The sequence below is a fragment of the Zerene cesonia genome, chromosome Z, assembly GCF_012273895.1.
Source record: "Zerene cesonia ecotype Mississippi chromosome Z, Zerene_cesonia_1.1, whole genome shotgun sequence".
In the NCBI taxonomy this organism is placed as follows: Eukaryota; Metazoa; Arthropoda; class Insecta; order Lepidoptera; family Pieridae; genus Zerene; species Zerene cesonia.
This window is the reverse complement of record NC_052122.1, coordinates 9,579,992-9,607,504: the sequence shown is the minus strand read 5'-3', so window position 1 is coordinate 9,607,504 and position 27,513 is coordinate 9,579,992. Positions and strand designations below refer to the sequence as shown.

Below are 27,513 nucleotides of genomic sequence, written 5' to 3'. Positions count from 1 at the left end.
AAAGATCGGATTCTACATACTTAGCGGTTTACTAACAGCCCGTCGAAATAGGAAATATTTCCACAATCAGCATCTTTAGAGGAAAAGAATTTAATCCAATACAATCCTCGACGCAACTGGCAATTCACAATGGCATCTAAAATATTCACAGAAATTGTTTTCCGATACCGCAGCTTATTTTATGAGTAGTTAGTCTGTTGTGTATAGTATAAAATAAACACAATTTACATATGTGTAATCTTTGTAAAATTGATGCAAAGTTTTGCACATATATTTCCAGAAATGGACAATAAAAATAAACTTTAGTTATCCCTATGGATGGATAAAATAGAACATAAAAAATGCAATTGTAAATAGATTTAATTTTAATATCATTGTTCTTAAAATCACTAGTTTGATGAAAAAAGTTGAAATAAAATACAACAGTTATTCAATGTCATTCCCAACTCTCAAAATATATAATATGTGAAGGAGGATGTTGTAATGACAGCTTCCATTATAAAAAGAACTATTAAGATTTACATGTTGAAAGTAATTTTAATTTTTAAGCATATTTCATCGCTTACCAATTAGCGCTGTAAACGGTGGAATTCCCTAAACTGCCAAATAGCAAAATATAACTAAACGTACCTCATGCTTAAATTAAATTATCACGAAGCTGAACACAGCCTTAATTAAAAAAATACAAGCAACGTAGTTGTAAAAGTGCAACTACAAATATGTTTCAGCTTACGTTCAGAAAGCAGTTAAACGAAATTTAAACGAACATTTAAGTACATATTTAGAACCGAATTCACTTTAAAAATATGAAAACGCTGTTTTAAAATTTCATGTCTGAGCAATTTTATAACGCATTTATAATAGTCAACGAAAATTTTAAAGTTAATCCATTTATTACCAGCCATAGTTCCATACAACAACTGGCTGTAAAACCATCCACCAGCCATCCACACCACTGGCAATGGCGTTCCACCGTACGCTTCATTCGCTACTTCGTTCCGCGTACGTTGAAGCTTTGGAACGATCTAATATATGCGCTGTTTTCGAACAATTACGACTGGGCCTTTCAAAAAAAGAGCGTATTTGTATTTAAGAGGCTGGCAAAGGCCCTGTAACACCACCAGTGTTACAAAATGTGTATATAAAAAATATTATTAACCGCTTCAATTGAAGTAGGTAATTTATAACAGCAGTATGATGATAAATTTTTAAATTACATTTTGATAAATTTTAATACGCATTGAAAGTGCAAAATTTTCCGAAACTTGACTTTAAGAAACTTGTTATACATATTTGAATGAACGACAGATGTATTTATCAAGGCTGTTAGAGACAGATGGGTCAGAGACAAAAGATCGCAAACTTTGTCTCTCATCAAGGTCACGTTAACTGGAGTTGGTACTCAAACTAAGTAAAAATCAACTAAGGAAACTATTACGTTAAAATTTAAACGGACGGCTGAATGTTTCAATCAGGTTCGTATCCATTTCCTTACCCGTTTCATTTTATTTATTTAACCCATCAATCATCGTTATTCCTTTCTATATCCTCTCGAGATTATCTCTGCAAATCTTTATGGCCAGTAGTGGTTGCAGCCCGATTAACGGAATAACCCTATTAATTTGTGGGGTGGTTGCAAATTGTTTATTCTAGACGTTCGATTGTTTATTCTATGTTGCTACGCGCAAGACGCTCTGGGAATCTAATAATATCAAAATAATTCCAGAAAATTTCTCATACCTATTATTGTTTAATTATGAGGGAAGTCGCAAATTATTCAAAGTTTGGTGGTTATTCAAAACTTGGGTGTTCGAACTGAATATTTCAGACTTTAAGAAGTACAAGTGGTACCAATTACATTGCATTCTACTTTTCTCCACTAGAAATATATGCGCCAATATTTTGAAAATTTAAATACAGGAAACATCGTTGGGTCACCTGTTGATAAGTATTTACAAACATAATTATTGTAGAAGCTTTCTAGTTTGAGAGCCGCATATGAAATAACGTATTCATAACACTACGTTTTTTACCGGCGGCGTCGCACACGTTAAATTCGGATATTATTGTACATATAAAACCTCTTAAATCACTCTGTATATTAAAAAAGATCATCAAAATACGTTGCGAAGTTTTAAAGAATTAAGCTTACATAGGGACATAAAAATATACACAGAAAGCTGCTTTGTTTTATACTATAGGGATTTGATACACTAACCGTCGTCGTCCTCGATTCCAACTCAATTGTAAGCCAGCGTCAATACATTAACTAGCACATAAAGGTATGCAAATGTTAATTACCTTGTGGTTTTAATTAATGTTTGACAAATTCAACTATGACCGAACGCGTGAATTCGCTTTGTACCGATCATAATTAATCACGCAGTTAGTAATTTGGCGTTTCTATATGAATGCATCAAACTGAGCGCATAAATGATTCAATGTTTGATTTAGTTATAATTAACGCATTTAATTGGACAATTTATTTAAATGGACTACTGAGCAATGCATGACTAATGATCAAATGGAACGATAAACAATGTTTGAATTAATTATAAAGCTTTTATACTATTGCAGTTGGTACAATCTTAAAGCACTGCGTCAACTATTATAGTTATAGGAAAATCATCAGATGTCCCACCAGTTCCCTAGCTTGCTTGGCATTAGAAAGAATATATTAATTTTAGAATTCAACCTCTCATAATACCATAGCTTTAACAGATTTTACCCTGTATCCCCGCTGCAACCCACGGATGAACACCTACTAGCGCGCTCGCTCTAATAAGATAAACCTTAGATAAGCTCGCTTGGGCAACCAGCAATTTTGCACAAAAAAGCAGACTTAAATAACCTCATATATTTTGATTAATGCTGTTGACTATTCGAGCAAGCTGCAATAATTCGTTATTCTTTATTTTATCTATGTTTAAAACCTAGAGCAAACAAGTTTACAGATAGACGGTAATCGAAAAAGATCATATCTTGTAATGATTAGAACGAAATGTTTATTATTTATACCAAGAAAATATATAGCGACTTACGCCATACCGACACTACCACTCGACCAGGGTGGTGGGAACTTGGGTGGTAAAGGATAATAAAATTCCCTTATCACCCATCATACCTGGCCGAGGCGTAAAGCGTCGGCATGGCGAAATACGCAGTCCGAAACCCACCTGTAACACAAGTTCTCTCCAATAACAAGCTAAAAATTACAAAAAATGTTAAAACAATCATCTCTAACTCGAACAAAACGACCAAAAGAAAAGAAATTGTAAGAAACTTTTTAATTTCAAGATTACTTATACATGACTTGTCCGTTAATAAAAACAAAGGAACAGAAGCAATTTAATTTAAATGCAATGAAAGACATTGAACAAAACAAAATTAGATTTACGAAGACAAAGCTTCATATTCCAGTGAAGACTAGATTTCGCATCGCAATACACAACTTGAATCACTTGACCTTTATGTAAAGTGCTTTTGAAAGCAAAGGCTAGGTTATGAAAAACGTTTTCCAGTTAACTCTTGATGATAAAACCAAACACGTGTTTAAAACTTTCGAACATACTTCAGCTTTAATTGTTGTATGCTATATGGAATAAGATTCTTTAAAACAGTAACTATGTATATATAAATATCAAATTTTTCTGTGGTTCATCTTGGTAGATGCGACCTTTCGATAAAGTAGTTTTAAAAAATTACTATTCACAAATAGTTTAAAAAGTTTTCATGGATGATATATTTGTGATTCGAGTTTGATGAACGAATTGCCAATCCGTCACGTTTAACACAATGATTGATGCCCACACCCAACCACACGATCACTAAATCCCAAACATTCAGTAATTCATCAATTCCTACACAGACACTTCAATATTTTTTCACCGATCGCCCAATCTCATTTTGCTGACTCGGCAAGATGATGTAATAAAAAACTTTTAAAGAATCCTTTGCTGGCATCTCACGGAGCACTTTATCCGAAATTTTGGAGACGTTTGAATATTCATAACTCGATTTTAATTAAGTTTTTCTTTTTGTTTTACATTAATTTCGCTTTCTGCCTTTCAAATCTGATAAACACAACCACATTGCAGACCAAATGTCTGCAATGTGGTTGTGTTTATCAGAGAATTATGATCACTTGTTAATCGATTTATTAAGAAAAAAACACAACAAATTTGATTGACAAAATTATTGGTTCAGTTTTTGTTGTTAATTGTATCTTAATTGGTTTCATTTGTAATTACTTAAAAAGGGCGGGTTCATGATTGCAAAAAGGCTCCCCTAAAAACACAAACGTTTAGTTAAATTTGTTTTTATATCTACCTATACACAAATAATTGATCGTTTTTAAAACATGTTTCTTTTAATTTGAGTAATTTTTATTCAATACATTTTGTAAGTACTTTAAATAGAAAAAACTTGTAAACTTCCACACTCCATTACATTTCCTATTATCAGAAAAGTTGTTCCAACTATATTTATTTTGAAATTTTCCGTAAACGTAGAACAATATTAGTATAGTTCCAATTTTCAATATTTCTGCAGCTTTACCTAGACACAAGCAAGCAACATATCAACATAGAGTATTTACCTTGGTATTGTCAGAATTTTCGTAAAATTACGATAAAATCTCTTTACCTTTCAACGTGCTCAGGAATTGTATTGAAAACGTTCAAGTCACAGCTCTAGGTAAATACGCATGAAATCTACCAATTCAAAACGGGTTATTGACAAAGGACCTGACCTTACGCTTAAATATGCGGATTGGCAATTCGCCTTTATTGCATATTAGCTAAAGTTCATTGTTGAGTACGTAGATTGGGCAATTATGGTGGCCATCAATTTAATAATGCAATAAATGGTAAATTTTGCGAATACTTCGCTTATTTTGAAGCAATAAAAATATAATATGTTTAATTTATAGAAAAATCATTATGCATGCTATAATCTTTTATATAACAAATACTTTAATAAACAAGACGACATCCAAATCTAAGTCAAACGTATAATTAGAAGCATTTCTGTTCTTCGCTTCTAATTGATATAAAATTAAATCCCATATTTAGTACATTTCTTTCGGTGCCAATATTATTCCCCTACAAAAGTTAAACCTTTACAAAGTACCTCTAATCCTCACCACACACTGTCCAGCATTTACCCACCCAATACTCAATGCATAAAATTTGATTAAACGGTGTTCCTTTAAATTAACTCCATTATAAAAGATTCATAATAGAACGAACGAGAATGCCGGTGACATGAATGTGCGTCCTAAGTTATTGTTAAGGCTCTCAAAATGGGCCTTTTGTGGCGGCTCATTGTGCGTTGAAGTGAATAGATCCTTCTAGAAAAGCGGGTCCAACGGCTGCAGTGAAAGGTGTATCTTAAAAAAATTTACACAGTTTCTGCTTTTTTAAACTAATGATTGTGTCTAGGATAAATCCACGTACGCAGTTTTTATCGCGTTCTAAACTTAAGTAAAGAAAAATAAAGCGTACATATACATACTCGTAGATGTTTTTAACATAAGCACAGATTATATTTATTGAGAAACATGTAAAGGTCTGCCCCAGATTTAAAACAACTGAAAACAGATTCTACTGAGATTACAATAAATTCTCGTATACAAGAAAATCCTGATAGTTATAACATACATACAGGCATTTACCAGAACAGTATTAAATATCTAGATGTTTTTCTTTTTATCTCGGCCACGATAGATACAAATCAAACATTCCTTCCAACTGGACTAAGACTGGGAAAATAACTTATGCAATATGTTTGTGAATTTACGGGTATATTGTTTGTTTACGGGTAGGTATATTAGGGCAATATATAATAATTATTGGCAATTGGCCGCTGTGGCTAAATTCATTAAGAAACTTCTACTGTATTTTAAAGCTTTCGTTGATTTTATATAAATCATAATCATAATCAAAGCTTTTCACTTTTGAAGTTTAAGTTCCAGGTAGAGATAAAATAATAATAATTATTAAGTTTATAAAACAATTATTAATAAATATGAGAAGGGAAAAACAAAGGATAATTAAAGTATACCAATTTCATCATAATAAGCTCATGTTATTTAGTATAATTAATGTCCGATTAAATATCTATTTTCATGCATTATTGGCATAAATTTCAGACAGTAAAATCGTGTAATTTATTAAAACGTTATTACGTCAAATTTTGTACTTCGTTAGATAAAATCCTATTAAGAAACTTCTGTCTATTATGACCAGACAAAATTTTGTTATAATCTGTACAGTGGTACGTGATTGGTACGCGAACAAATAGAAAAAAAAGTCCCTGTCTATTGTTTTGGAGTCTACAGAGTCTACAGAAAATCTGTTTTGGACACAAATTGCTCATTTAAACAAAATATTAAAAGTTCAGAAATATACCGTTTTTTTTATAATAGATACTTTGTATCGTATTATTTCAGGAGAAAGGATTATTTTGTATTAATCCAATACAGAGAAAACTGGACGGTATTCTATCGTCTCCATCTCAATAAATCGCGAACGATTGAAGCTCTTCCACCACTGATTAAAATTTAATCATGCCTCCAGAATCCCCTTATTTTTATGAGAATTTTTTATTTCCACTGAATTAACCGTAGCAAATGATTTTGTAAAGCCGAGATTATCCATGCTTGCAAAGCGTTATCTCCCCCAATAGTACCTACCTACAAAATCCCACTGCTAAATTCTACAGGTATGTTTTTATTAAGTAAATCATAAATTAAAAGGAGTACGAAAAGGCGTTCAATAATTTATATTAGAGCGATAGGTTTCCTGTACAAAATGATAAATAACAGTACAATTTATATTCACAGTTGACTTTCATTAGCATTCGTACAATATGGCTATTTTTAGAAATGAAATATAGAAAAACCTATGTGTGTAAGAGGTAAATTCGATTTCATTACATTGCCTTCTACCCAATACATCCAATTTGAGGTGTGGGTTTAAATTCTATCCCGCGACTGATTTTCTCTTCAACTAAATTTAAAATGTGGTAGGTACTTGGAATAATATTTTATTCATATCTTCACATTTAGTAAGAAATGATTATTAAATTATAGATATATACTACATACAAAGATACAAGTGAGAGTAATAAGAGCGTGTTAAAAAAGCAAACTTTCATGAGAATAATGTTGTTGAAAAATAAACGGTACGAGTAAGGTGAAATAACAAATTCTATGTATTATCTTCGGAATGTCCAGCCCAGGCATTTATCATATCTCCAAACAATCAAAAACAAAAAGCTATCAACCGCCGCGAAATTTATCGTCACCATAATGGAATTGCCTCCTTTATTGACAAGAACGAAATGGGAATTTTAGCGAGAAAACAGATGCTTTTGTAGGATATTTGGTTTATCGAAACATCTGGCCTCGCACTGAAATTTCATTGCACATATAAGTGATGGGTTTCAAATTCAAGTGCATTTATCTACTGGATATTGTAGTAACATAACCACTTTGATTCCTTAATTTAAAATCTTTGATAACTTTATGAAACTTCATTGTTATTTTGCTGCTCTTTTTGTTTTATGTCTCTCGATTATCTTTAATATTTTTTAAAGTAAGTTATACAACTTGTAAATATATTTGAAAAATTGTCTGTTTTACTTTCGTGGAAATAGATACAATCAATTCAGTGTTTTGGAATGTTTCGATACTGGGATTGCAATATCATGATAAATCACTTTTATTAAACACTTCAGGTAATAAATTTTATACAATATTGTAATAATACATTCATTTTCAGAACAAAAAACAGCAAGTTAATCATTCATAAAAGCCGAAACTTATAATAAAATCAAGAAAAGATTATATAATGCATATCAAATTATTCTTAAAATATTCGTGACAAAAAGACGACAAAACTGAACTTAGGTATATACATCTATAACTAGAAGATTTCTGAATAATTTAATAAGAATTAATCGTGTTGCAGTTAAAACAAACAAGTATTATACTTTATTCTATGTGGCTTTATTCGAATCATGACTAAATGGATTACATTTTAAAATATAAATTGCATTGAAAGAATTATGATGTAGTATGAATAAATAAACATGAATAAAAAATCCAACTGAAAATATACCTAATGCTCAATAGCTCGATTCTGCATATATCTGTTTTTGATGAAATCAATTTTGTTCAGTTTTACGTCCGATTTTTTTGTATGAAACCGTTAAAGATCTTGAATTATTATTGATCCCTGATTCTACAATACTATATTTTCATATGCTCTTCCACCTACTATAATCACTTGTTATCTATAACTTTCTATCAGTTTCTTTTTTTTATGTCATAGGCGGTAATGTCGCTTGATTGTAAGCGCTACCACCGCCTATGAACATTTCGAGAGACGTAAGGTCAATTGCAGACCTTACGCCTCTACAAATGGATTGCTAACTTTAATTGGGAAGGGATTAGAACAGGATTGATGAGGGGAGTAAAGGAAAGGACTGGGAAGGGTAAGGAAAATGATATGGGCCTCCGGCTCCCTCACTCAACACAATAGCATGCTATTATTTCACGCCGGTTTTTCTATGGAGGTGTGGTACTTATCCGGTGCGAGCTGGCCCTATTCGTGACGAAGCGTGCTCGACTTCCACAGTTCTTTTATTGTTATTGTTGTAAAATATTAATTATTCTGTATTATAAAACAAAAAGATCGACAGAGAGGGTACAAAATTTTTAATTTATTGTAACGAGGAAATAAATATTATCTATGCAATAGCAGTTCGGGTATAATTTTCGTTCAATAATAATTATATATATTTTTTTAATGGATTATTTAACTTTATCGCACTCTATGGTCATGGTCTTGCAGGCGCTAAAAACACTACTTTGAAACTTTTGAATTACAAGCAAAAATTATTAAAAAATGATGCATTAATTTTCACAGATACGCCTCCAAGACGATGCTCGTAAGAAGATTATATCGTAGCATACTTTATAAATAACAAAGATGGGGGAATAAAATAGAATTTAAAGCCTTCAGTCGTTCAAGGGATTTGAGATCGAGGTCGTATTTTTTTGCGAACACATTAAAAATGCTAGAATATTTTTTCAGTACTTTAACTGGTGAAGTACCTATCGGATATTGAATTTTTTGTCGTATATAAGTTAATATAGTATTATCTCTTCTGAACTTCCTATCATTGGGGATATATTATTATATAAAAAAAAACTGTACAGCGCTTCTGATTTGTATTATGATTAGTAGATACCTAGGTAGGTACCTGGACGATGGTACGGAGTTGCTCAGTATTTTTATAATGATCATTAACTTGATCGATTGGTCATCTCCGTTTCCGGATATTCATATAGTAATTCAGATTATAGTAGGCAATAAACATTAGCTCGCATATAACATATATAGGCTTACCTTAGCGTGGAAAGTGATGCCGTACTCAAACGCCTCGTCAGGATGCAGGGGGATCCTGGTGTCGTACTCATCGTTGGTCACCAAGTTGTACTGCTTAGTCGACGGCATCTTTCTGCCCCACTTGAATAATTTCATGGGAAATCGCTTCCAGGTGCCCGCTTTGAATATGACGCGGATGTAACGAGTCTTCTGCCCCCGTTTAAACATTGAAGCTCATAATATGTACTCCTGGGTTGAAAAAATCCGGCGCCTTGCTGCGTCCTGGAACAAATAAACATAAATTGTTTACAAACAATATTTCTATAATAACAAGTGAGCGTAGTGATGCAAATGAAATTTAATAATCAGTGTTTGCGATATCTAAGAAACTAGTCTTTACATCGAATAAGTATCAGTTCTTACATAGAAAACATCGTTAAATCATGCACAAAACACAGTTTAATTGAGACTTCCTTCTATTTATTAAGATGATTAAAAGAGTTCCTATTAACACCGTATAATGTATTTATCACTAAGCCGCTTTGCTCAAGACGTCGGCAGTGATAGTGCAATCTTATTAACTTTTAGGATGTTCTTTGTATTTCGTGTTGGTATTCTTTAATGGAACTGCATTTTATTCTATAAAGCAAGAATGAACTAATTTCTACTCATACTTAAATTACCGTAAAGAACTTTATTAATATTTACTTTAATATAGATATAGTTTCATTCAATTCGATTGGAAAAATCTCAGAAAATAATAATTTATTGAAATTACTTATAACTAATAGAGTATTTTACTAATACAGGTATGGTTTGTTGTGTATATAGCATATAGAATACTGTATAAAAAGCCAAAAAAAATCAAATCGAAATAAGATTTATTGCAACGACCATTACATAATTTTCAAACACGGTCCGTACCTTTTTTCCTACATACTCAAAAACTCCCACTCTCTAAATAAATCTTATAATTATGTAACTTAAGCTTCAAGAGTATTGTATGAAAACGAAATTAATGCATTATTGTAATATTATATAATTGTCTTCTTTCCTTGACATAAAAACCAAAATTTCAAAGTAAAAATCTTAATTTTAAAGAGAGCAACACAATAAAAATAGAACCATATAAAGACAAAGTAAGTAACGATGAAAGTTATGTAAGGTCATACATTATGAATAAAAACTTTGTATTCACAACGGACAAATAATGTGTTGTGGAAAGGAAGAAAATTAACCGATTTTTCATACAAAACGAAGTGTACAACCAAATAAGGTCACAGTTACTCTTGAGCAGATACACAGAAATGTGAAAATAATTTGTCATCAAAATTTCTTTCATAACAACGACCTAGATTAGATGTTTGTAATAAAATTATAAGCATATGTTTAGTGTGAAAAAGCGTGATAAACATGAAAATTATTACATTCTATAGATCATGTCAACACTTATAAAACGTTTAAACCAATATTGCTAATCGTATCCCCTAATGAAATAGTTTCTAAGAAAGCTAACACTAGAGCAAGCGAACTCCGAATGATATTCAAAGAGCTTTGATATTTCAAACTTATTCCAGCCAAATAAAATCACAAATTTTGTATTCTTCAGTTTTCCGAAAAATACTTTTCACGTATGATTTGTTCCATTTTTCATGTGAAGAAATGTACGTAGTTTTGTGTTACTTGCAACTAAATGGGCTACACTACGCGGTGGGGTTAACGAGCCGACAAATAAAGAACCAATTAGCTTCCCGTTACAGACCGCGAACAGAAACTTATCGAAACACGAGGAAGGAAACTGTCGAAAGACTAATGAAAACGTTTAATGAGGCAAACAATTGCTGTGCGAAACATCGTCTTCTATTTCTACAATCATAATGGTTCTATATTAAGAAGAAGCTCTTGAAAACTTTATTTATAATGCAGTGAAAAATGACACCATTTCTGAGTATAAAACTTGTAAGAGGAAAGTAAAATAACCATTAAGCCAGGTTAATTAAAGTTAATGGCATAGTGAAAATGAACTATCCAGTGGTTTCTTTACGAGGTATCCACGTAGTAGGAACAGCTCTAATTTAATTTTTTTTTATATCTTGCGACTTTCGTATAAAAAAAGTAAGTTTTCCTCGAAGAAAGACCGGGCAATGAATAATTGCACAAAATTGGCACTGAAGCTTTTAATCTACTATGAATGCAATTAATGCATTTCACGGACTGATAAAAGCATTAAAAAGGTTCAAAAGTGATTAAAATTAAATAGCTTTTCGTCTTTATGCTTTTAATTAAAAATGTACTAAAGAATCAACAATAAAACATGCGTTTTATTATCAATAAATATGGCATACTATTATAATTAATCCGTAACATTATAACACCTTCATAATCCGCAAAGGGTCTTGTTTTTGCCTCGCCGGGTTAACGAGGTCCTACTGTAGTCATTTTGCATTCGACTGCTTTTCACATTAGAATTTAGAAGCGAGCATGTGAACAAATGTTTGAAACGTTTATTACAGCGTATTTGATATACATTCTTAATTACACATTTTGTAGAACTTAATATTGCATGATAGCAATGCAAATTTAAATGTAATATGTACAGTATGACGTGTAATAAACACGCTTGGTGAGTTCTCGTACGTAATGACAGTAAGCTGTTTAATAAATTTAAGACTATTCCCGACTTTGTATGAAACGTGACTGCAGGACTGATTAAGGTATAGGGTTGCCACTATCCTACTAATATAATTATTGAAAGTTTGTATATGATTGTGAAGATGATTATTAATTTTTACGGTACGGTAAAATTATAATATGACAAATGACTGGTCACGAAAAATTTTACTCGATCAGAAATCTTTTGTTGCAGCTCATTCCTTAATATTGAAACATAAGATAACTAAAAATTTATAACCAACACTACTACAAAAAATATCCACATTAGGAAAATTATTTCACCTAAGTTCTTAAGCATACAAGCAACCCTACTCCAATCATTGATTGAGAAGTTACTCGTAGCTTGTCTTGGTTTCCGAACATTAATTACTTTTCGTTAGGTTAACCGATACTAAACTTTTATTTGCCAACAAATTTAAAACAATCTTCCAACGTCTAATTTGTTTCAAAAGTGTCTTTGATACTTGAATAATGGAGGAACTCTTTTGTTAGACAGTGTTAAAATGTTATAAAGGTTTGGTTTGTGTGGAGTTTCTTTGTCTTTAGTATACGTAATAAGCTAATCTAATAATATCTTATAGAGACCATACCAATAACTATTAAAATCTATTAAATAAATTAACTCTACATGGAGGCATAATGTAAATAGAAACAATAGAAAAACAGCTGGTTCAAATTGAATAAATTTTAAATACATTGTGTTAATACAATGCTTATCTTGTTTCTGAAATTCAGGCTTACTTTTTTAAACCACAACGAGGTTATAAACGTTCGCAAATGGCCTGAATAGCTTCAAGAAAATTATGGTACTGCCGTGCCGCTATTTTCTTTGCTCGACTAAGCGTGGGCACTACCGTGCACCAGTACTTTAAAACAGTAGAGAAATTAGTAGCAACCCATAAAAGGTTGATATACATTTTTTATTTATATATTTCTTGTTAATCTATATTAATTATATTGAATGACCCACCCAGTGACGTAGCGCGTATTCCCAAACTGATATTTTATTTCACTCGCGCATTCCACAAAACTTTATATTTTACGATAAAGGCTGTTAAAACCTCGCTGGGCTAAACATTGCGTATTACATTACATTCGCACTGAAAATGTTTCTTATAAGACTCGCAAGGGACTAAAAGCTTCATATTACTTTCGTCCTAAAACAAATCTTATCGTAGCAGCTAAAGCTCCAAGGGCGATGTACTGTATAGAGGACATTTCGTCACTTGATAAGGTCTTCAAATGTTAAGATACGCACTCTTATCTCGGCTGTGTAATAACCCATTAAAGGTTTCTTTTATAAAACCTCTTATATTTTACTCGCATGATTTCGTTGAACTGAAAAAAGTAATACAAAACACAGTAGCATTCACATGGTACTATTTCACGCCAATTATCGTAGGAGGTGTGTTACCTATCCGTATTCTTTACTCCCACAAAAAATACAACTCATATTCAAAACATGGCTTAAACTTTCCTCCAAGCTTCCATCCATCCAACTGTTTCTAATCCTTCACTACTTCATCGCTTTCAATAGCGCAGTCACAAATTCCCATAAGTAAGTATTAAACTAACTGCAATGCGATCATTATTCAACCTCGCTACGGTCCAAATTGGTCACTATGGCTCCGCCACAAAATACTTCCTACAGCTACCTAATTAAGTAGTCAATAGGAGCGTATATCCCATTTACATAATATTACGTATTCGTCACTCACTCTTCAGTTTCCGGCTTCACTTGGCCTTCAACCTGACCATTCAAATTCAGTCGACATGCTGATGACACTGTTGACTTAACAGGTCTACGAAGTAACTTGTTTGTAACAAGTGACGGCACGCTCAGTCGCTGTGGTGCGTTTATAGCTTACGGTTCCTTATAATGCTAGTTTCTTATATTAAAGAACAGGTTACCATTGAAAACGTATTAAAATAAGCTTTGGATGATAATGTTTTATATTATTGATGTAACTAATCTTAAATATTTGTGATATCTATGGATGATAACAATCGTGATTTTCGAAAGTTTATAGTATTATTCTTATATTTATTATAAAATTGAATGAATTCTGAAAGCAGTTTCTAGTCTTGACTAATCACTAATACTTCCCACTAGCGATTTACCCCGTTCTCGCTCGTAATACATATTTAGAGCCTTTAGCACTCGATCGCGTACATGTCCAACGGTGAAATAATTTTTGAAATCGGTAGAGCAATTCCTGAGGTTAAGCAAGCAAAGAACAAACACTTCAGCTTTATATTATAGGTAAAGAAAAATATTTTTTTTTCTTTACCTATATTATATATAAACATCACATCCAAACAAATTCGAATGTAATTTACAAAATCGCTAACTTTGTACGAACAAGACAAAACATAATTCATTTAATACATGAAAGCTGTTCGCAAAATGCACATTTCCTCGTTAAATTAAGTCTTGTTTCATATCGCATTAAAACTAGTTATTACTGGCATTTGTTCTTAGTTAAACAAACCTTTTATAACGCTTTTCCTTTTTAATTTAGTTGGGTTGGAATTAATATTCCCGGCATCATTAAGAGATTTCATTTCATTTTATTCATAACTAGCTTTTGCCTGCGGCTTCGCATGCGTTTAATTCGGAGTAGCTTAATAGATGTTGTTTTACATATAAACCTTTCTCTTCAATCACTTTATCTATCAAGAAACCCAATCAAAACCCGATCTGTAGTTTTAAGATCTAATCATACATACATACAGGATAGCATTCCGCCTGCGGCTTTGCTCGTGAGTTGTCGCTAGTGTCTGTATCAGCGAAGTGTACGGACAAACAGAAAAAATACTAATCATTGTTTTGGGGTTCATAAAACATCCATATTACATAGCAATTACACTTCAAAATGCTCTATATAAGGTAATAATATAGTTGCTGTTTTATTATATGTAAAGATATATAATTGTAGAATAGAAGAATTATTATATCTCTAAGGATATCAACTGCATTTGCAAGTCAGCATTAACAACCAAATTGTATCATTGAGTAAACAATTACATAATTCAAAGGAAATTATTTTTTATTTGTTCATAATTAAAGCAATTTATTCCTTGGCTACGAATGAAATATAGCAATATAAATATGGGATAAATTCAGCTACCAATATGAATCCATAAATAACATCGCACGTTAAAGAGGTCCTTCCCCTATCACTGGAATTTGACATTGCGTGACCCGGGGGAGGGTCAAGCTTTGTGACGTTACATGGAACGTACGCAATGCACGCAAAATTTATGCGTGAACTAGCTGACATGGCAAACATTGTTCTATCTTACTCTTATTACATAGGGACATGACAGATGTAGGCCGACACTCAGACCTATCGGGAATGTCCACAAAATTTAATGAATTGAAAAAAAATTGTCATAAAAGAAAATTTTATGAAAACTCATACAGCGATACAAGATACGCAGGGTCAGCTATTAAATATTGAAACATATAATATTTTTTGTTCACGAATTATCTAAATACCCAGAAATATTATTACAATAGGCACTTTTATTTCCTTTTCTTCCCAACATATTCTACGATCAAAGCCACAAATCCTATTAAATTCACACATTCATGTCCAATATCGTCTTAGAATATACGAGTGTTTTATTACAAAAGTCTTGTAAAATTTATTTGTCATATTAAAAATACAAGCTTTGTACGTTATACTTCCTAAAGAGCGAATTATCTACTTTTTAACGTTTAAGATTATTATTAGGATCATAGGCACGTCGCTGACGAATTTTAACCAGCTCCCGTGGCCCCTTCACTCAAGTGGCTCGACGGAATACAATGGGGTTTTGGTCGGTAAGAATTCGACATAACCCACGGCTTTATCTCTATCTATGATTTCCCCACTTAAAAAAAAAAGGATCATATTCACGATATGAGTGACACAAACTTTTTAAATCCGATGTATAAAGGTTTCAGCGACACGTGTGACACGATAAGGGACACGTGAAAGTAAAAATCAGTGCTGTGACGTAAGCACATAGCAGCCTTATATCGAAAGAAAAGATAAAATTGCGATCACGTGACAAGCAAGCGACTCTCATCCCGTGTCAAAGAACGCTACATTCTAGCCAATTCTAGCTTATAATGACATCGACCAATCAAAATTTAGTGAAACGATCGTGCGTGCCATATGTTTTAAGTGGCATTCTAGCCCTACAATTAATGATATGTAACATTTGTTACATATCATTAGTTTTATTTAATAATTTATAATGAAGCGTGATAATAGAATACGATGCCAGTATTAACAATAGTTTTGCATAACACGAAAACTAGTCAAGGAGTCGTATAAGAAGCAATGCAATAATTGTTATAAAGATATAATATACATAATCTACAACTCAAAATCAGTATGAGATCGCGATATAACGTTTATTAAGTCATTGCTCGTATAATAAATTACATATAACAATGCGCAGGCTCAGGATTCCTAAGACACTACTCATAAGACCTTGATTAACGCGTAGAGTCCGGATAGACACAGGTTACGATGTATTGCAATTTATAATAACTGTAATATTTATTTAAATGTCAAATAACGAGCTACTCGCCCCGGCTTCCACCGGGTAGATATTTCATGTCATCATCAGCCCTTATATGTTCCAACTGCTGGGACACAGGCCTCCTATGAGGGTTCAGGCCATAATCCACCACGCTGGCCAAATGCGGGTTGGCAGTTGTCACATGTCTTCGAACTTTTGATTCTCGGACATGCCGGTTTCCTCACGATGTTTTCCTTCACCCTTTTACAAGTGGTGATGTTATCTACATGCGTAGATAAATTTTAAAATCAATTTATTTCCTGCACGCTCGCCCGGTCCTGAACCCCGACTTATCAAATTTTGAAGTCCGAGGTTCTCACCATTGTGCCCCCACTGCTTTTCATTTCATGTAAGATTTCCTAATCAACCTAATTCAAGTGAAGACAAATCTGACAAAGCAAAATTCATATAAATTCATACAAGCTTTGTTGTTATTGTTATTGTTATACATTGTTATATTATACGTAGAATATGAATGAATCATCATCATTAATCGATTTTATTCCCACAACAGGTACTTGGTCTCTTTGACGGTTATTCCTGCTAATATTATTAATGGTTAATTGTGTTCGTTTGTCTTTACTTTCACTTCGAACGGAAAAAAAATTATAGTATGATTATTGTGTGGAGATATATGGCTGAAGACTTATGTAGGCTACTTCTTACCGAGGCGAAATATCTCATACCGTGGTAGGAATTTCCTTTGGCCATGTGGAAATCTAATAACTCATCCTTCATGCAGGCACAGATTGTTAAATAGTCAACGCATGTCTAATGCCAGCGTATCGTCAAATAAATGGGTATTTGACGATACGCTGGTTTCATGGAAATATTATCCTTCGCTAATTGAGGTAGTGGCAACTACGATTGTCTATAAGTGTGCATCTACTGAATAACTTTGTTCTTTATTATGTATAAATAAGTTAACTTTTAATTGAGATTTAAAGCGCATGTTCATTATTCTATGCATAGGTTAAAAAATCATTTCAAACTTATTATGATAATTCATAATGCAGAAACCCTGTCACTTTAATTTTTATTTACAGCTACTGTCTGGTCACTCATTAGGCAGATGTAACAACTCTGAACAACAATCTATCAAACCGTTCGATGAGCAAAGAGCTCGTCAAAACATTTATAAACGCACTAAACACAGCCAGTAGCTCGCAACAGCAGCTCGAAGTTCCACTCGGTCGAGTAAAAGTCAATTGTCAATCATTATGTAAAAAGTATATTTTAATGAACAAATATATCCCATTTATAGTCAATTGAATTAACAAGGGTTTCACGATAGAAACGGCTTTACGCAAATAGTTAATGACTCATAGAGGTTAAGTATAGATATACAACCTCATCAGAACATCCCTCTTCAAAGCGAAAAACTGCAGAATTAAATTTTAAATATTTTTTTTAATTAAAAATCATGTCGACACAATTTAAGCTCGAGGGACCTTGAGATTTCTAAAGGCGCTTAACAAGTGGTAAAGGTCAATGGCCTGTGAAGGTTACGGACAGGAAGCGAGTGAAGTGTAAAAGCTAAAGTAGAGTTATTATTTACAGTAACATTGCTTAATTTTTAATTACATAATATCTACTGACATAACGATCTTTTGATATCATATTAGAGCAATTTCGAATGACAATGAAGACTGGATATCATCTCAAGGACTAGTTCAAATCTTATATAACAAGCTAGAAGAAATCGGTATTACATTTGACCTACGTGGATAAGTCTCGAAAGACTTTTACAAACATATAACAACAAAAAAAACAAATCAATCAAACATTATTGTACACCAGATGATAATAAAAAGTAAAGGAATATACATAATATTATAAACATTCGAAAGCACAACAGGCGGTCCTATCGTTCGGCAACGGTCTCTTCCAGACAACATGGTGGTCAAGGCGAAGCTGTATTATTGTATTGTATATGCATGCATGCATATCAAGTCTAATGGAAATACAACTATATTATTCAATAATCTCAATTTCTCCGTACTTTATTTATTGACACAAAAACAAAAGCACTAAGGTGTAAAAATTAAATTTTCTGAAACAATCGTAGTAAATAATTTAGTCCTGAAGTAAATATATCGAAGATGAGAAAAACGCTTCAACAAATCCTTCCAATATATAAGTTGAAATGCAAATATTTGTCTCTTAACAATACCAACAATTGATTTTGTTTTCAATTCATAGTTTTTGAAGTGAAACTTCTTTAGAATCGTTGTGATTTCAAACCTGATGCAACGGAAAAAAACACAAATAAAAAATGTGTAGAAAAAGTCGGCAAAGAATGAGACAGAAATATACATACTATTTTATATTTTATAATCATCTCTTTCTTTTGTCGATTTACCGAAGTTTCACTTCTATCGTGTGTGAAACGCACACACACCTTTTTTTTAAGTAGTCGCATTGTTAGCCGCATACAATCAAATTTATATTACTCTACAAAAATTATTTTTTTAAGATGTACATAATTTTTATTTTTATGTAACATTAATGTTGTATGGAACACAAAACAATTTATTTTTATTTATATGTCTGTCTTTTTGTATTAGCTTCAATCACATAAATCACTAAGCAATTTTACAGGGCGATAGACTAATATCATAATCTTAATTATAAGCATAAGCTATAGAATTAACAACCACGTATAATTTAAATGTACAAAAAAAAATTCTTTTGCAATGCATTGTATCGCTAACTTAAATATATAATATATAAAGGATATATCTTTTATATAAAAATCAATTTCTTTTCGTTAGTCTCGCTGAAACTCGAGAATGGCTGGGCCGATTTTGATAATTTTGGTTTGACGTATTCATAATAGTCCAGGGAAGGTTTAAACGGCATATAATACGGATGAATGTTTCAAAAAAAGATCAAAGGCGTCGCAAAGTTCGCCGGGTCAGCTAGTATGTAATTAATTAATAATGTTATAACCAAGACACATATTTTAATCACTCTATATCTTTGTATACAAATTTGTAATCTAAATTTATTATTCCATGCATCATTCTCATTTAAATACTCACAAACTGAATGAGTCTTTAAGTCATAGGCTACATTAAATATATTTGAAAAATAAGTGTGGCTTTCCACATATTAAACCGGGGGAGAAAAAATCAATAAATTTAAAAGAATCTCGAGAGAAAAAGTAGAGGATTTCTAATAGATTTTTGCTAAAAAGAAGTTGACGAGATATACAAGCGATTCCACGGGCGAAAAGCTAGTCTATTAATGTCTTTATTCGATTTATAATACCTTTACACATATTAAAAAATCTGCTCCAAATAGGCGTAGGTCTATAATAATTTATCCAGTCAGGAAGATTCGGAGTTCAATCAAGCCATCGTTTGCAAAACCTACGTTTGGTCCAACTATATAGTAAGCAAACAAATATAACCTTTAATCATACCCATAATAAGAGTTCATCTGAAACTTTTTCCAATCGATCCATTCGTCCAATTTTAAACAGCAATCAAAGTTTGTCGTCGTGGGTGGTATTATAGTTTAATTTTCCTTACGACAAACTAAAACTTATGCTAACTACGTGAACGGGAATTAAACAAAAAAAATGTTTTTAAATATCCTTGGAATTGAGTTGACTATTTCGTTAGAATATTTATTATGTATGATGTCATATTATACCGCATTATAAAATCTTATAATGACAATGTTTTTGATAGAGAATGAACGTAACGTAAGGCTGTATGTATTAAATATAGTTCTATTGCTGGCGGGATGTTAAATAGTTTTTCATTACATCGTTCATATATTATCAAAAATCAACATTTGTTCAACATTTAACCCCTAACTTTTTTTTTAACCAATAAATTTTAAAACATTGTGAATTCCATTTTTAAATATTTTAAGTATAATTGAGTACACCACTATGATTGCATGTATCCGACTCATTTAGACTTGATTTTGACTCGCTTTAAACGTACAGATTTAATTCAAACTTAGAATACTTATCAAGGATCGGACACTACAATAATGTCAGTTTATTTCATTACCCCTGCCAAGGAAAATCAGGATTATATAATTTTCTCACGTATACTCTGTATAAGAGAAAGTGAGACAATTTATTTAGTTGATAATATTATGAAAGCGTCTTCTTTTTGTAACTATATTTATTATTTAAACATATGTACTCAATATCGCTAATCATGACGATACAAATTTGTAATAAGCCAAGCATGATTTCTGTTCAATTGTATAAATGACTCAAATTGTGGTGAACTTATTACGATCTATAGAACAGGAAAACTGAACCAACCAAGCGTACTGACCCGTCAGGCTGATCGGGATATATATAGCCTAATACCTTCAACCCTTGTAGTCTATATTATACGATATAATTATCGCAAAAACTCGTAAACAACGAAGATAGACGTATCGTATTCGATCACCCCAATCTGATTGTGAGCATTTCATTGTGGGAGTCGAGCAAGCTTCGGCTCGAATTGGACCAGCTCGCAACGGGGAAGGTACCACACGCCCAGAGAAGATCGTCGTGAAATGATAGCATGCGACTGCTACTGTGTTGCATCTGTGAGTGGAAGATCCGAAGGCCCATATTATTAACCTTCCCAGCCCGTTTCCTTAATTCAAGTAAAATATGAAAACAAATTGTTTTTCTTTAAAATCTTAAACTGGTTAATTTATACGCAGTCTAGTATTCATTAAAACTGCCCGCTGCTACGTAAACTTGATCGAGATTTCAACGATGTTACGAGTTATGACGTATTTCAAATTCAATCACGACACGACAGAAAAAAGTGGTCTTAGCATGGTATGTAGGATATGAGTTGTTTATTAAATTGGTAACGTTTTCATAGAATCAGTTTTCAAACAAATACTCGTAATGAATTGCATAATCCGACAAGCTAAGCTAAAGCTTTCGAGAGCTTTAACAGGATTTAAAACAAATCAATTATCATTATGGCATATCGACTCGCTGATACAATTTTATGAAAACAATAATAGTTTTATAAATCCCTTTAAAACCTTTATATCACATAATACACTGTTAAAACGAAATGTCAATATTGATATTACAGATTACTTTGTAATCTAGTAAAAGTGCGAGTTGAGCCGAATATAATTTAAAAATAGGTGACTAATCGTATCATATCTCTAACGTTACATTAACTATTAACTGGAATAAATGTATAAAGACGCGTAACACAACGCATACAGACGCTAAAGCATCCATACGCACTAAAAGTAAAAGGTATTCGGAAAAGTAAGCCAAACGAACCTTATCGTCTAACCAAGGGCAAGAGAGCCATGACCCCGCGCGACAAGTTCATTTCCTACATTACGCAACAAAGCACGGTCCGCGATAAAGCACGACTAGGCATCCAAAACAATGGGCTGTTAAGTCTTACGCGTTGAATTAACGATTTGATTTCCACCGGCCAGTTGGTTTATACGCGTCACAAAGGGAATTGGAAGTAAATATGTGTACACTGTACATGGTAAATAGGAGCTGTGTGACGCTTACCATTATATATTTATCGTCATCTACCTATGTGGTGCATACTGCAGGGATTAACCTTTCGTGAAGGCAGACTACGCTCTAAAAGCTCCGACTAGCAAATAATTACTGTTCTAATATATATAATCTTAACCGTATTATAGTTAAGCTAGATATCTAATGTTGTATATATAATAAGATTATAGTATAAAAATTCACTCATTGAAATTATTTCGTGATATTAATAACAATAAATGTGTAGTCGAAAATTACGAATTTTGATGTATTAAACCTCTCATAAACAATATTATTATTAACTATAATTTATCACCAAGTAAATCTATGCCAATGAATAAAATTGTAGTGTATGTTTGTAATATTAAAAATTGCTTTTAGTTTAAGGATGTATAGGTACGTTAACCAACAAAACATTTTTTTTTTACAATATTTGCATATCTGTCTGTTTGTTTCGGCTAATCTTGGAAACAGATAGACGGCTTTTGAAGAGACTCTCACTGTATGATGCGATGTAATAAAGATTTCACTAAGCTACTTTTTATTCCAATATTCCAACGGAAACACTGAAATTTATAGAGAAATCTCATTAGTGCTAGTGAAACCGCGGGACGCAGTTAACCTTACACAAAATCTTAATCCAGCTTTCAGGATGAATAACTCTCTTAATGGAACGAAATTAAAATTGCATGCATTTTAATGTCACTTGAACCATCGCTTTTCTCAGCCGTGTAAGTGAGGCGGAAATTCATCGTGACACCTACCTACCGCTAATGGATGTTTTTGCGATGAATAAAATATGTTCGAAAATAAAATGACATCCAGTTATATACTAACTTGGTGCTGGCCTGAATACGCTTAAATAAGCTTTCATGGAATTAATTTTGTGTATTTTCCTCGTAATTATATTAATACGAATTTTATGAAAACATTGAATATTTTATTTTCCATTTGTAATATTCAATATTAATCCACTTCGAAATAGTACAATGTTATATCAATGAAATAAGCTCTGCAAAACAAAAGCCTCTCAATATTGATATAAGCCGTGTAATGGGAATTATATACGCATTAATATTGCTTTTAAATAGAAACGATTTTTTATTTTGCAAGCCCGTTGTTGTTTGGGATTATCAAACGCGGACACTTCAAAGGTTTTATAGAATATTACTTAAATTCAAGAACCATTAAATTATAAATGAAACGTGTGTTAACCGTTGCTTGTCATCATTATTAGTACATTACTAGGTTTCGGTTCGTCGACCCTTGACAATGCACTTCTAATTAGAATAACAAATGAAACCAGTAACTTTTTATAGGTAGCATAAAATCAAGCCGAATTACTTGAAACTCGAAAGACAGTTTTCATTCAGTTTCTCCGTGTTTCATTTGGACCTCGGGTTAAAACCCTCCGAGATATTGGAGTTTTTACGAGATTTTTTATTAGAATGCTTAGTTATTTGTTAGCACGCGTCACACAAAATGCGTTCAGTCAATGTCCTGGTCTTCATTTCACGGTCTATGTGTATTGAGATTATATAGGTAACAGTGTAAACGACAAAAAGTATTGGAGCACGTATTTCATCAACTTAGTAATGAGTTAAATGTAGATTTAGTTGTAGAACGCCGTAATACGGACTGTCGGTGTTTTCTTAAATCGAGATGCGAATGTTGCTGCGTCTCATCAAAAATCTTTACAGGGTAAATATAATCTTTTATTCAGTAATATTGCTTGAATTAAAAAGCTAAATTTTAAATTAATGGTGTTCTTTGTTAATATTAATATAAATGTTTGGTAATTATTAACGCTTTAATTAATTGACAATTATATTACCTGAAGTTTCTGAAAACGAAACGCGTTCTTGTAATGGACCATCAATAAAAATGTCGAATAGATTGATACTCTGTTGAAGCCAAAGAAGGTGAACCAATTAGTACATCAAATGGCCGACACACAAAGCCTCTTGTATAAACTATACTTGTTATTTATAGTTTGATGCTTTTACACTTGCCCTAGTTTAGACATCAAGAAACTAGAAACAAAGCTATTCAGCATTCAACTTCCGAGTCGCGCTTCGGAAGTACTTTTCTTCTAAGTCAGTTATGCTGCGACTTTACTATTTGAAAAATCAAACTGACCTTGAAACATTTTCATATAAACTGTGTAATAACTATTAAATAGTTTAACTAACTTTTGAGCACTTTTCGTACTTTATATTACTAAGAATTTATTAATTTTATTTTCTGCTACATATATTACATTTTATGAATCAATAAAATAATGGAAAATTCGGCTTTCTACCAAAATCACTTAGCTTTCTACCATTAAGCTTTCATGATAAATAAATAATGAGCTTATAAACATTACAGCGTTATTCTTCGCATGACAAGTCCCAAAAGTACAGACGGATATTGGAAGTAATAGCATATGTGATAATAAAATAAAAGTTTCACAGCCAACAATATCTATGACATAAAATAAGCCTCGTCTTTCTATCCTTAGAAGGACACTTTACCAATATTATGTTCATAGACAATCACTTAATATATACTAGCCATATACAATAGCTTTTTACATACTGATATAAGTGCCAAAATCCAAATGGTAAACTCAAATGGCAAATTATGTTACTATTTTCAGAAGCCAATATCCATTATTTGATTACGTGGTACCTAGAGTAACACTTGCATTATGTGAATTATTATGCAAGTGAATTACTATAGTAAGTAAATTACTATACCTATGCAACAGATTCTAACATTCTTTTAGATTTATTGTTACTTTGCTCAAATATGAAGCGTTTCTTCGACAAAATGTATAAAAATCACATTACACTGTCTGTTTTGTATTGAAATAAGTGATATTCAATGGTCCCACTCCTATATTATATGCAGTGAAATGAAATAGATAACCCAGCCTCAATGCGACCATATCATTAGAACCCAATTATAAAGGAGATCGATTCCTTCCATACGTTCCAGAATATTCGAACAGCGAGGTTACTAAACTCAATGATCGTGCAATTTTAGATAATTATTGGCAATTGTGATGGAAAGGAAATATCGTTAGTTCAGCTAAGATGTCTCAAAATAATATAACGTTTGCCATTCAACACAGCACATTTCTTAAATCCGCAACTGACGAAAAGTGGAAAAAAAAGTGAAATTACAGGCAATCCACTTGTTTAGTGTTTACGAAGAGCAATGGAGCACGGTGTGGTATTTATTTTTTGTAAGAGCGAGCAACCGCGTTGGTGGTAAACAATCACCAACGCCATGTGCATAGGCGGCACTGCAAAAGCGTTTACCTGCTTTTAAGTGATAAGAGATAATGAAAGAAAAGACGGTTAGAGTAAGGAATGTTATGGAAATCGATGAAAAAACCGACCGAAACCTCCAGTCTTCTCAATAAATTCAGTAACATTCGCATGCTACCATTTCACACGAATCTTCACTTGGTGTGCGTTACCTTGCCATTCTCAACTCCCACATTTAAAAACTATACTATTAGTTAGGATGAAACGCCGCTCTTAAATTTACTTCAAGTAGCTGCATTTGAAATTCCTTATCCCATTTGTATCTTAAACGAATTCCTCCGGGCAACCCATCGGGCCATTCACGGATAAATTGTTGAGGTTGCTAATGAGCGGTGACTCACAAATTATGGGAAAAGTTTAACGATTCCTGGAATAGGAATTCTAACCTACTGCAGTTTACTAATACGACAATCTTTAGATTTTTAATTAGATATATTATTTCTTTTCATATATTAATTAATTACTAAGGTATATTTATACGTATTGTTATTATGTATAATTACTTGCTTCTGAATAGGAGATCTATTTTTCTTAATATTAATTGTTGGTATATTTTAAAATTTATAGATATTAAATGATATAAATAGGTTTATTTATTTTTTTTAATTCAGTGATTATTTCTTAATGGGAAACACATTTTATAATAAGGTTTACGTTAACACACATGTTTCAACGAATGAAGCCCGTACATGAGCTGATTTTCTATACTATCAAGTTTCTTTTAATCAGATATTGTGTGTAAGTTTAATAATATCATTATAAAGCCTTTCTCCATACTTAGAAGCCGTTTTTGTATCAGCATAATTAGCTTATAGTAATTTATTTAGCGTCTGAGTTTTAGCGGACACAATTGAACAAATTACGTGTCAACGGCTTGCTGCGTGAATAATTATTAATTGGCTTTTTGCTTAATTTATTGTGATTGGCGATGCAGTTAGCGGAAAATGTAAGCAATATTACGTCATACTTGAAGAACTTTGATGTTTAATAGGCAACGTCGATAGGATTAATTGTATATTTAAAGCGATGATTTAAAGTTGAAGTAATTCAAACGAAGAGCCAAACTGAAAACCACTTCAGAACTCAAAAAATTGCTTAAAGATTGTGTTAAATAGTGCTTTACTGAAAACAGTATTAATAGCCTATAGCCATTTCCTATTGACTTCATTTTCTTAAAATGACGTCAGAATAGAGCGTATTATTTTTTCCATTATACCTGAAATTCCATCACAATATTCTTATAAGCCAACGCAAAGGGCAAAACACTCTAAGTAATTGATACCAGTTCCTTAGGGTAACAATTTCCCTGGTTCGCATCCAATATATCAGCGAGCCACGGGTTTCCTAGTCATTGTGGTTTATTTAATAACACGTGCTGCAAAGTTGATGTTCGTATAATCCATGATGACGTCTAACGGTAGGACGCCACCTACATTGGCGAATTATGTAAATAACACACAATTATAGACGCAGATAACCACGGCTGATTGCATTGATTGACAAACAGGTATGAGGATAAATTGCATGCGTGTTTCATACTTATGTGTATCAAAGTAAGGCTAGGCATTTTAATGCTTCTGAATAGCAGGTAATGAAGTATTCAAAGCATGAACTACCTACCATCTAATTTAGGTCTAAATTGGAGCGTAATTTATGTAACATTCCCTTATTATTTGAATGGAATATATCTGCAAGGGTAAGTGGGCACATATGAGATGATATTGTAAATATATGTTTTATTTTCGTTCAATAAAAGGATGAAAGGATTATGATCAAGCACTAAGTGCCTCATTATTGGTAATATAAAAACATTGAGAGCTGTGTACAAACAAATTAAATTATTGATTACTTACTACGTTATTTACTGAATTATTATAATGAAAACAGAAACATAAAAAACATAAAAATCAATACGCGATTTATTTTTTTTAATATAAGATGTATCCAATAACGAGATAGAATGATTCGGCATTGTTAGAATTTATTTTCTTCCCAGATATTCTCGTGTTACATCAGCGTTTGACTATCAAAATACGTTTCA

The 27,513-nt window shown here is 32.3% G+C and overlaps 1 protein-coding gene across 2 annotated transcripts in view; it reads right to left on the bottom strand.

The window, feature by feature from the left end:
* LOC119835513 (carboxyl-terminal PDZ ligand of neuronal nitric oxide synthase protein) overlaps nt 1–27,513 on the bottom strand; it is a 140,351-nt gene that overhangs the window by 98,797 nt on the left and 14,041 nt on the right. For both annotated transcript variants that reach the window (XM_038360395.1, XM_038360394.1), the window contains exon 2: nt 9,417–9,677. In XM_038360395.1, the coding sequence (XP_038216323.1) occupies nt 9,417–9,623 (207 nt within the window). In that variant the 5' untranslated portion in view covers nt 9,624–9,677. The remainder of the gene's footprint in view (nt 1–9,416; nt 9,678–27,513) is intronic.